We start from the raw sequence: 14,355 nt of genomic DNA, 5'->3' as shown, positions 1-14,355 counted from the left end.
CACTTCTAACATATAATGATAAAACAAGGTTAGTGCAAAGATACAGTAAAAGCTGCAGTAATCTTAACACACACACGCATATACACACATACACATGCATATACACACACACACATGCATATACACACATACACGCATATACACACATACACATGCATATACACACACACATGCATATATACACACACATGCATATACACACACACGCATATACACACATACACATGCATATACACACACACATGCATATACACACACACATGCATATACACACATACACATGCATATACACACACACACATGCATATACACACACACATGCATATACACACACACACGCATATACACACATACACATGCATATACACACACACATGCATATGCACACATACACGCATATACACACATACACATGCATATACACACACACATGCATATACACACATACACATGCATATATACACACACATGCATATACACACACATGCATATACACACACACACGCATATACACACATACACATGCATATATACACACACATGCATATACACACACACGCATATACACACACACACGCATATACACACATACACATGCATATACACACATGCATATACACACACACATGCATATACACACATACACATGCATATACATACATACATACACATGCATATACACACACATGCATATACACACGCATATACACACATACACATGCATATACATACATACATACACATGCATATACACACACGCATGCATATACACACACACATGCATATACACACATACATGCATATACACACACATGCATATACACACACACATGCATATACACACACATGCATATACACACACATGCATATACACACATACACATGCATATACACACACATGCATATACACACACATGCATATATACACACACATGCATATACACACATACACACGCATATACACACATACACATGCATATACACACACACATGCATATACACACACACGCATATACACACATACACATGCATATACACACACATGCATATATACACACACACATGCATATACACACATACACATGCATATACACACACACACGCATATACACACATACACATGCATATACATACACACACGCATATACACACATACACATGCATATACACACATACACACGCATATACACACATACACATGCATATACACACACACATGCATATACACACATACACATGCATATACACACATACATATGCATATACATACATACATACACATGCATATACACACACACACATGCATATACACACATACACATGCATATACACACACACATGCATATACACACACACACATGCATATATACACACACACGCATATACACACATACACATGCATATACACACACACATGCATATACACACACACGCATATACACACATACACATGCATATACACACACACACACATGCATATACACACATACACGCATATACACACATACACATGCATATACACACACACATGCATATATACACACACATGCATATACACACACACGCATATACACACATACACATGCATATACACACACACATGCATATACACACACACATGCATATACACACATACACATGCATATACACACACACATGCATATACACACACACATGCATATACACACACACACGCATATACACACATACACATGCATATACACACACACACATGCATATGCACACATACACGCATATACACACATACACATGCATATACACACACACATGCATATACACACATACACATGCATATATACACACACATGCATATACACACACATGCATATACACACACACGCATATACACACATACACATGCATATATACACACACATGCATATACACACACACGCATATACACACACACACGCATATACACACATACACATGCATATACACACATGCATATACACACACATGCATATACACACATACACATGCATATACATACATACATACACATGCATATACACACACATGCATATACACACACACACGCATATACACACATACACATGCATATACATACATACATACACATGCATATACACACACGCATGCATATACACACACACATGCATATACACACATACATGCATATACACACACATGCATATACACACACATGCATATACACACACATGCATATACACACATACACATGCATATACACACACATGCATATACACACACATGCATATATACACACACATGCATATACACACATACACACGCATATACACACATACACATGCATATACACACACACATGCATATACACACACACGCATATACACACATACACATGCATATACACACACATGCATATATACACACACACAAGCATATACACACATACACATGCATATACACACACACACGCATATACACACATACACATGCATATACATACACACACGCATATACACACATACACATGCATATACACACATACACACGCATATACACACATACACATGCATATACACACACACATGCATATACACACATACACATGCATATACACACATACATATGCATATACATACATACATACACATGCATATACACACACACACATGCATATACACACATACACATGCATATACACACACACATGCATATACACACACACACATGCATATATACACACACACGCATATACACACATACACATGCATATACACACACACATGCATATACACACACACACGCATATACACACATACACATGCATATACACACACATATACATATACACACACACACGCATATACACACATACACATGCATATACACACACATGCATATACACACACACATGCATATACACACACACGCATATACACACATACATACACATGCATATACACACACATGCATATACACACACACACGCATATACACACATACACATGCAAATACACACACACACGCATATACACACATACACATGCATATACACACACACATCACATGCATATACACACACATGCATATACACACATACACATGCATATACACACATACATATGCATATACATACATACATACACATGCATATACACACACACATGCATATACACACATACACATGCATATACACACACACACATGCATATACACACATACACAAGCATATACACACACACACACATGCATATACACACATACACATGCATATACACACATACACATGCATATACACACACACATGCATACACACACACGCATATACACACATACACATGCATATACACACACACATGCATATACACACATACACATGCATATACACATACACATGCATATACACACATACACATGCATATACACACATACACATGCATATACACACACACACATGCATATACACACATACACATGCATATACACACATACACATGCATATACACACATACACATGCATACACACACACATGCATATACACACATACACATGCATATACACACATGCATATACACACATACACATGCATATACACACACACATGCATATACACACATACACATGCATATACAGACATACACATGCATATACACACACACATGCATATACACACACACATGCATATACACACATACACATGCATATACACACATACACATGCATATACACATACACACATGCATATACACGCACATGCATATACATACACACACACACATTTACACACATACACATGCATATACACACATACACATGCATATGCACACATACACATGCATATACTCGCACACACACATATACATCCACACACGCATATACACACATACACATGCATATACACACATACACAGGCATATACACACACACATGCATATACACACATACACATGTATATACACACATACACATGCATGTACACACACAGGCATATACACACATACACAGGCATACACACACACATGCATATACACACATACACATGCATATACACACATACACATGCATATATACACACACACACGCATATACACACATACACATGCATATACACACACACGCATATACACACATACACATGCATATACACACATACACATGCATATACACACACACATGCATATACACACATACACATGCATATATACACACATGGATATACACACATACACATGCATATACACACACATGCATATACACACACATGCATATACACACATACACATGCATATACACACACACATGCATATACACACACACACATGCATATACACACACACATGCATATACACACACATGCATATACATACACACACGCATATACACACATACACATGCATATACACACACACATGCATATACACACATACACATGCATATACACACATACACATGCATATACACACACATGCATATACACACACACGCATATACACACATACACATGCATATACACACACATGCATATACACACACACACATGCATATACACACATAAACATGCATATAGACACACACACGCATATACACACATACACATGCATATACACACACGCGCATATACACACACACACACGCATATACACACATACACATGCATATACACACATACACACGCATATACACACATACACATGCATATACACACACACATGCATACACACACACACACATGCATATACACACATACACATGCATATACACACATACATATGCATATACATACATACACATGCATATACACACACACATGCATATACACACACACATGCATATACACACACATGCATATAAACACACACACGCATATACACACATACACATGCATATACACACACACACATGCATATACACACACACGCATATACACACATACACATGCATATACACACACACATGCATATACACACACGCATATACACACATACACATGCATATACACACACATGCATATACACACACACACATGCATATACACACACACACACGCATATACACACATACACATGCATATACGCATACACATGCATATACACACACACATGCATATACACACACGCATATACACACATACACATGCATATACACACAAATGCATATACACACACACATGCATATACACACACACACGTATATACACACATACACATGCATATACACACATACACACGCATATACACACATACACATGCATATACACACACACATGCATATACACACACATGCATATACACACATACACATGCATATACACACACACACATGCATATACACACACACGCATATACACACATACACATGCATATACACACACATATACATATACACACACACACGCATATACACACATACACATGCATATACACACACATGCATATACACACACACATGCATATACACACACACGCATATACACACATACATACACATGCATATACACACACATGCATATACACACACACGCATATACACACATACACATGCAAATACACACACACACACGCATATACACACATACACATGCATATACACACACATCACATGCATATACACACACATGCATATACACACACACGCATATACACACATACACATGCATATACACACATACACACGCATATACACACATACACATGCATATACACACATACACATGCACATACACACATACACATGCATATACACACATACACATGCATATACACACATACACATGCATATACACACACACATGCATACACACACACGCATATACACTCATACACATGCATATACACACACATGCATATACACACACATGCATATACACACATACACATGCATATACACACATACATATGCACATACATACATACACATGCATATAGACACACACACATGCATATACACACATACACATGCATATACACACACATGCATATACACACACACTTGCATATATACACACACACACGCATATACACACATACACATGCATATACACACACACATGCATATACACACACACACGCATATACACACATACACATGCATATGCACACACATGCATATACACACACACGCATATACACACATACACATGCATATACACACACATGCATATACACACACATGCATATACACACACACACGCATATACACACATACATACACATGCATATACACAAACACATGCATATACACACACATGCATATACACACATACACATGCATATACACACACGCATATACACACATACACATGCATATACACACATCACATGCATATACACACACACATGCATATACACACATACACATGCATATACACACATACATATGCATATACATACATACACATGCATATACACACACACACATGCATATACACACATACACATGCATATACACACACACATGCATATACACACATACACATGCATATACACACATGCACATACACACATACACATGCATATGCACACATACACATGCATATACACACATACACATGCATATACACACACACATGCATACACACACACGCATATACACTCATACACATGCATATACACACACATGCATTTACACACACACATGCATATACACACATACACATGCATATACACACATACACATGCATATACACACACATGCATATACACACATACACATGCATATACACACACACATGCATATACACACATACACATGCATATACACACATACACATGCATATACACACACACATGCATATACACACATACACATGCATATACAAACACATGCATATACACACATACACATGCATATACACACACATGCATATACACGCATGCATATACACACATACACATGCATATACACACACACATGCATATACACACATACACATGCATATACACACATGCACACATGCATATACACGCACATGCATATACACATACACATGCATATACACACATACGCATGCATATACTCGCACACACACATATACATACACACACGCATATACACACATACACATGCATATACACACATACACATGCATATACACACATACACAGGCATATACACACACACATGCATATACACACATACACATGCATATACACACATACACATGCATGTACATAAGGGATTAAATGCCATATCCTCCTCTGTGGAAAGAATAACTTATAACTATATACATTCTTGGTTTAACATAAACTCAACTTAGTTTCTAAACGTAGAAATAAATAACACACAAAATAACGACACAACAACTTTTTATGGTTAGAGAAAACCCGCAGGTCACGTTTATTGTGGCAACACAAGAACTAACGACCGTCTGAATAAACATGGACCAGGGGGGCGGCAATCAGGTACTAGCTAAAACGTAGTAACCCATGCTAACAAGATGGGCAGTACCAGGGCGCAGGAGAAGAAGCAGAGCGTAGCTCAATACTATAAAACAGGGAATTCTCGGCATCGTAATCACACGGGCAGGGAACACCCCAGACGCGCGTCTGGGGACTTCATCCCTGGCCGGAAGTGCCGTCACTCTACCTCGATCACATCCTGCCCCCGGACACTGTCCACCCGCCAGCCCAGGGTGCAAACCACCACTCCGTACCAGTAAGGGCCAGGATCAAAAAGGTGCGTAAACCAGATTGAAATACCTGGGGAGCTGAAACTTAACGTCCTTGGACTTACAGAAATAGGCTGGCTAGCCCTCATCAAGCCTTCGGATAGCCCTAGTCCCTGGGGACCACCATAAGGACGGATCCCCCTACTGATTGCAAAATAATAAACAAAGGGAGGGAAGGGTGGGGAAAACTTTGAGAAAAACAGCAGAAAGAGGACATGTGCTTCCTGCACTGGGCTTAAAAAGGTAAGCTGGAACCCCTCCTCTCTTTCTGCAACATTGTTTCACACACACAACACAACACTCCCCTCCTCCGTCTTGGCCTTAACCCTTATGTGCATTCCAGGCAATTTGCCTTACATTTCCTTAAGGGATTAAATGCCATATCCTCCTCTGTGGAAAGAATAACTTATAACTATATACATTCTTGGTTTAACATAAACTCAACTTAGTTTCTAAACGTAGAAATAAATAACACACAAAATAACGACACAACAACTTTTTATGGTTAGAGAAAACCCGCAGGTCACGTTTATTGTGGCAACACAAGAACTAACGACCGTCTGAATAAACATGGACCAGGGGGGCGGCAATCAGGTACTAGCTAAAACGTAGTAACCCATGCTAACAAGATGGGCAGTACCAGGGCGCAGGAGAAGAAGCAGAGCGTAGCTCAATACTATAAAACAGGGAATTCTCGGCATCGTAATCACACGGGCAGGGAACACCCCAGACGCGCGTCTGGGGACTTCATCCCTGGCCGGAAGTGCCGTCACTCTACCTCGATCACATCCTGCCCCCGGACACTGTCCACCCGCCACGAGATCGCCCGAATATCAAGGGCCACTCTCGCCGCCACCCAACTCACACAAATAGGAGTAGGGACTGACGTATATCTTCAATAAACAGGTCCATGCCATGGTCCGTAAGATGGACCCCGTCGCCTCGGTACAGGCTACGGTCAGCGGCCGTAATGAACTTGTGTTCCACAACAAAACCACCTAGCTCGCACATAAGCTTCCTAACATCTCTATTGAGCTTCTTGCGAACTTGGAACGCTGCCCTATGATTGGCCATGTGTCTCCACGTCAACCTCGGTATAATGTTTGACCAGCCCATTCTCACACCAGGCAACCAAGCTTTAAAGGTGCGCAGATCTGATTGGATCACTGCGCTCAAGTCCCGGCCGGGAATTGAGCCGAGATCATTCCCACCTAAGTGGATGATCAGCACATGGGGTTTCTCCCACCGCCTCATGGCGGATTGCAGTAACCCAGGCAGATCTGCCCAGCAAAGGCCTCTCCTCCCTAACCACCTAACTACCACCCTGGAGAATGAGAACCCAAGCTGCTGCCCTCCAGGTTGCGATGCCGCTCGGATAGCCGCCCAGTGTACGAACGAGTGCCCAACGATCCAGGCACGAAGTGGCCCACTTCTAGGCCCTGCAATAGAAACAAGAGTTAGGGCATATAATGGCAACGCAGTGTGCAACATTATCAACCAGCAAATATTAACATTGGGATATAAGTGGCCTAACGTAAATCTGATACCTCTTAGACTTCCACCTCCCAAGCGCCATTATGCGGTCAGCCGACCAGCCTAAAGTCGCCGCCGTCGTAGCAGCTCCAACCCTAAAGGAGTGAGGAGCTATAGTATTGGGATTCAAGCCCACTTTTTTAGCCGCCCACCCCAAAACCTTCCGAAATTGAAACCTCGTCAGGGGGGGTACCATCCTGATGAATTAAAAATCTAACCGCACCCACTGGACGCCTGTCCGAGAAGGTCTTCAACAGTGCACTAGGGCAGCAGGCGGAACCCGCATGCGCGGGCAGCGACAGCCAGGCCCCCCTACCATCTTGATCGACTTTCGATCGAGGGATGAAAAGTAATACCCCATTATCCGTAAACCTGACGTGCTCCGCCAGGACGCCACCCACTTTCGCCAACTTAGACTGGGGGACCAATTCCCCCACTCGGAGAGCACCATGAAACGCCATGGCGAACGCCGCTGAAAAAAGCCGCACCTCGTAGTCTGAGGAACATACCTCCGGTAAAACACGAAGCAGGAGGACCAACCTGTCCGCCGTTATGGGTTCCCTAACGTCTGGACGCCGCACTTCCGACCTTCCCCAACCCCTCAGTATTTGACGAATCAAAAACGTTTTGGAAGAGTCCGTCAGCGTGAATAGTTTACAGAAAAAGGACACCGCCGCCAACCGCGCGGATACCGCCCCTTTCTTAGCTAACTTAGCCCTAAGCTCCGCGAGCCAGCGCAATAGCCAGTCCTGCTCACCAGCACAAGAAGGAAATCCTTGGACATCGCAGAAGAATACCCATTCTTCCCAGTACCTTATATAGGACTTCCAAGTGGAAGGTGCCAGGGACGCCTTAAGCACCGGAATCAGGGACTGCCATCCAAAGCCACCTGCCAAAGAAAAGGGGGACAGGGAAAGCCATGAGTGGCAGCCTCAGGAGCACATTTCCTAAAATTTTCCCATTGAAAGCGAGATAGTGCATCAGCAATAACGTTTTTAACTCCTGGCCCGAAACTCAATGTTCCGCTTGAGGCATCTCAAAACCAGAATTCTCAGATATCGAATTACTGGTGGTGAGGACGAAGAGAGACCGTTAATGGCGTAAACCACGCTCAAATTGTCCGTCCAAAAAATGACGGAGCGGTTCTCGAGCTTGTCCCCCCAGATCTCCAACGCCACCAGAATGGGGAAAAGCTCTAGAAGGCACAGGTTCCTGGTCAGGCCCCTGGCCGCCCACTCTGCCGGCCAAGGTTCGGCGCTCCACTCGCCATTGAGATAGGCGCCGTATCCAAAACCCCCAGCAGCATCAGTAAAGAGGTGCAGCTCTCGCGCCGGAGTCTGGGGGGTTCTCCAAATACAGATCCCATTGAAATCCCTGAGGAACAGATCCCAGACACGGAGGTCTTCCCTCATGTCACTATTAACCATTAGTTTGGCCTTAGGGGAAGTAACTCCCGGCAACAAGCGCTCCATTCTTTTCAGGAAAATCCTCCCCATCGGGATGACCCTCCCTGCAAAGTTGAGCAGACCCAAAACCGATTGGAGCTCTTTCAGCGTGCAAAACTGCGCCGCTGCGAGGCTCCAGACTGCTGACAACATCTTCTGTACCTTATCAACCGGAAGCCTACATTCCTGGGCTACCGAATCAATTTCGATACCCAGGAAGGTTAGACAAGTGCAAGGGCCCTCCGATTTGTCTTCTGCTAAGGGGACTCCAAATTTCTCCATCAACAGCCGCATGGCGTAAAGGAGCAGCTCACATTCCCTAGACCCCTGTCTGCCGACCAGGAGAAAGTCGTCCAAGTAGTGAGCAATCCTATCCTCTCCTGTCACTTCCGCCACGGCCCAATGCAAGAAGGAACTAAACGCCTCAAAATAGGCGCAGGAAATGGAACACCCCATGGGCAAACAACGGTCAACATAATAGTGTCCGTTGAAAAAACAACCCATTAAGTAAAATGATGCGGGGTGAATCGGCAAGAGTCTGAAAGCAGACTCGATGTCAAGCTTGGCCAGTAAAGCCCCATGACCCGATCTGCGTACTACTTGCAAGGCATCATCAAATGACTGGTAATATACGGTACTTAAGTCCTGAGGAATGGCGTCATTGACTGACTTTCCCTTTGGGTATGAGAGATGTTGTATCATCCTAAACTTTCCTGGGTCTTTCTTGGGCACGACCCCTAGAGGCGAGATAACCAATCCCGGCATAGGTTTTTCCCTAAACGGGCCAGCCATTCTACCCAGTGAAACTTCCTTACCCAATTTCTCCTTCAATACCTCCGGGAAAAGGGAGGCAGATTTCAGGTTCCTGCGAGAAGCCGCACCCGAAACCGGACCTTGTACGGGGATAACAAAACCTTCCCGGAGCCCTGACTCCAACAAGGCCGCCGTTACCCTATCGGGGTATAGCGTGAGCCACTTACTAATTGCGGCCACCTTCAGCGGGGTGTCCGCTCTTAGCGACAGCAGGGCCTCTTGGCCCAGTCCTGTCCTGTCTCTCCCCTTTTTTAACGCAGTCCGCGGCAGGGTGAAATCCCCCGCAGATGCGACAAGCGTGCCGAAAGGAACACGCGGTTCCCAACGTGCATTGCTTGTCCTGGAATTTCCAACAAACCCCAGCTGGGCGTCTGCGAAATCTATTTGCGGGTCGAAACTGCGTTGCACCCGCCGGGGCCCCCGCAGTACCTAGTGATTTCTCGGGACCCAGCCGGGCCCAGAGTTGCATTTCTACGCACCCGAAATCCAACAGTGGATTACCCACCATCTTTCTGCGGAACTCCTCATCGTAATCCCGCCAGGCACCATCGCGATAATTATCAGCAATGATCTCCATGTTTTCCATGTATTTCAACACGGCTAAACACTGGTCCGGCCATTTTTGCAAATAGCAGGACGCATAGATCCTGAAACACCGGCGCCATTCGTGAAATGTATCTGGGCGCTGGTACTTCTTGGGGCCTGTCCCATCCTCCGCTCTCGCTTTCTGCCTTAGGGCTTCCACCGAGAGCTCGAAGATGTTAACAAATTTACCCTCTTGAATTCTCCGTACTGTCTTAGTCTTCAAATGCTCGTGCAGATCATAAGAAGACCAGGATCTAGTATCCCCTTGGAGTGCCACCTTCCGATTAACAGGCCTCCCCACCCCACTTATGCGAAGTCTGGGTGGGGCAGCCCTGTCGGACCTACCAGAGGCAATATAGTCATGACGGTCACGCAAACCCCCTTTTTCTGATCTCTTCTCATCAGTTAACCATCTAAGCATCTTATACATTCTTTTATTGCCCTTCCCATGCAACCCCAGTTCCTTGTCATTTTCTGACCCAGAATCATCCGAGGATGAGGTAAAACCCCGCAACCCCACTGAAACTGAGGACTCACCATCTCTCACACCAGTCCTGTTTGGAATCGCCACGACTCCCGAAGTAGAAGGACGCTCATCCTCTGACACCATGGAGTCCTGGCCGCTCTCAGCACCTCTCTCCAACCCGCTGCCTGAATCTCCTGACGTAGCCATGTCGCTTTCCTGCAAAAGAGATTGCCAGAGAGGAGTACCACGAAGGGGAAGGTCTGCTCTACCCCTCCCCCTGTGCCCAGACCGTTCATGCATCCCCTCACACACATCATGGTTGTCTTCGCCACTTGCAACATCATCATACACACCCTGCTCATCTTCTGTAAAGTCCTCTATCTCTTCACTAAAATGTACTGACTTCTGAGTGATAGGGGTGGCTTTCTTACGTCTAGTGGATGCAACCGCTAAATCTAAACTCTGAAACTGTTCTGGTGAACCATGTTTGGTAGAAGACCTAGTTACTACCTTCCTTGCTGCTGCCGGGGATGCGCCCGGAGCCTGAGGCCTAGCCCCTACACTCCCACTAATTTGCGCGCCAAAAGCGCCGCCTGCACGGGCACCGCCTTTGCCCAAAGAAACCTCACTATTACTGCCAGCGCTCTTAGGCATACTCCTAGCGTGCCCAATAGGTGCTGCGACACCTTTATAATTGCCCAATGGGGCCTTTGCCCCTTGACGAGGATTACTGCCCGACGGGGCCTTTGCCCTTTGCCGGGCCGTAATACCCTTTGCAACCTGCCCACGGGGGCCTCCAACAGGGACCCCCGGGTTCATTTGGCCAGAGAAATGCCCCCCCTGAGGTAATTCCTCCATTGATTCACCATTAGCCCCCTCGTGAAGATCAACCCCCACAAGTGCTGCCCCTGTAGACCCCATTGCATCAGCAGAATTGCCCCCCGGAGCATAAGTTCCCCCCCGCGGCACTCCTCTCTTACCTTGGACGCCGCACGGGGAACTCGACCTGCTCCGCTTCGATGACCGCTGACAAATGGCGGGACCGGCAGTGACGTCATCGGAAATGACGTCACCGGAAGTCCCGCCCTCGGAGGACCGCAAACCGGAAGTCGCCGCCGATGGAGGAACAGTCGACGCGGGAGCCTGCGCAACCACCGCCGGAGGACCAAGGACCACGTGGGACGCACCCGGAGACCCCGACAAAGAAGATGCCCACATCTGGAAAAGGGATACCGCGGCCGCGATGGAGTCCTGAGACACCGGAGACGACGTCGGAGGTAAGGCCGAACTGCTCCCACTAAAACTACCAACTATTGGGGCAAAAGAGCAAGGCCCGTAGGGGCCGGGGACCGGAACGCCACAAGGCCGAGAAGGGCCCGCCGCGACCACGCGAGGGGAGGGAGGCCCAGCCAGGGGGACCGGAGAGCAGGGGACAGAGGAGCTAGCGGCTGTAGACCGCATAGCGGGCCTAGCGGGGACCCCCGCTTTACCGGCTACTTTAGGGGGACATGTGGGCCTGCGAAGGCCAGAAACGGGCCCGGCAGGGCCCGATGTGGTAACTAAATTGGGGCCTATGTCAGAACTAACCCCCCGAAAAGAGGGCTCACTCCCGGCCGCATGGCCGACGGGCTCAGACGCGCCATCTGGATGCCCAGCACTACCCCCCATATTGCTCACTAATGCCAGCACCTCCAGTAGGGCCCTATCTGAAATCTCCCCACCACTACCCCCAACCTCCCCGGAGGATTGATCAGTGAAGGGGAAAGGGAGGGAAGTAAAGGGGTTCGACCCACCGTTTCTGGCGATGGAGGGATCCACTCAGCTGCTTCATCGCTGTCTTCAACAACTTCTCTCTCTGCAGGTTCCTCCCCAG

General features: G+C 45.4%; 1 protein-coding gene across 1 annotated transcript; it reads right to left on the bottom strand.

The window, feature by feature from the left end:
• Window positions 1–7,454: 7,454 nt before the first annotated feature.
• On the bottom strand, window positions 7,455–12,983 carry LOC128653917 (uncharacterized). The gene is made up of 2 exons (XM_053707487.1): window positions 12,554–12,983; window positions 7,455–9,079 (listed from the first exon to the last, which is right to left on the bottom strand). The coding sequence occupies exons 1-2, from the start codon at window positions 12,780–12,782 to the stop codon at window positions 8,502–8,504; spliced, it is 807 nt and encodes a 268-aa protein (XP_053563462.1). The 5' UTR covers window positions 12,783–12,983; the 3' UTR covers window positions 7,455–8,501.
• Between the last annotated feature and the right edge of the window lie 1,372 nt (window positions 12,984–14,355).

This window comes from Bombina bombina, chromosome 3 (assembly GCF_027579735.1).
Source record: "Bombina bombina isolate aBomBom1 chromosome 3, aBomBom1.pri, whole genome shotgun sequence".
In the NCBI taxonomy this organism is placed as follows: domain Eukaryota; kingdom Metazoa; phylum Chordata; class Amphibia; order Anura; family Bombinatoridae; genus Bombina; species Bombina bombina.
Note: the sequence above shows the minus strand (reverse complement) of the source record. Positions and strands in the feature narration are given on the sequence as shown.

What these genes read in the sequence shown, in the direction of transcription:
- LOC128653917 (XM_053707487.1), bottom strand. Translation starts at nt 12,782, where the DNA reads ATGCATGAACGGTCTGGGCACAGGGGGAGGGGTAGAGCAGACCTTCCC. An exon ending in CAGGACTGGTGTGAGAGATG is followed by an intron (nt 9,080 to 12,553) that starts GTGAGTCCTCAG and finishes TTTCTATTGCAG; the next exon opens with GGCCTAGAAGTGGGCCACTT.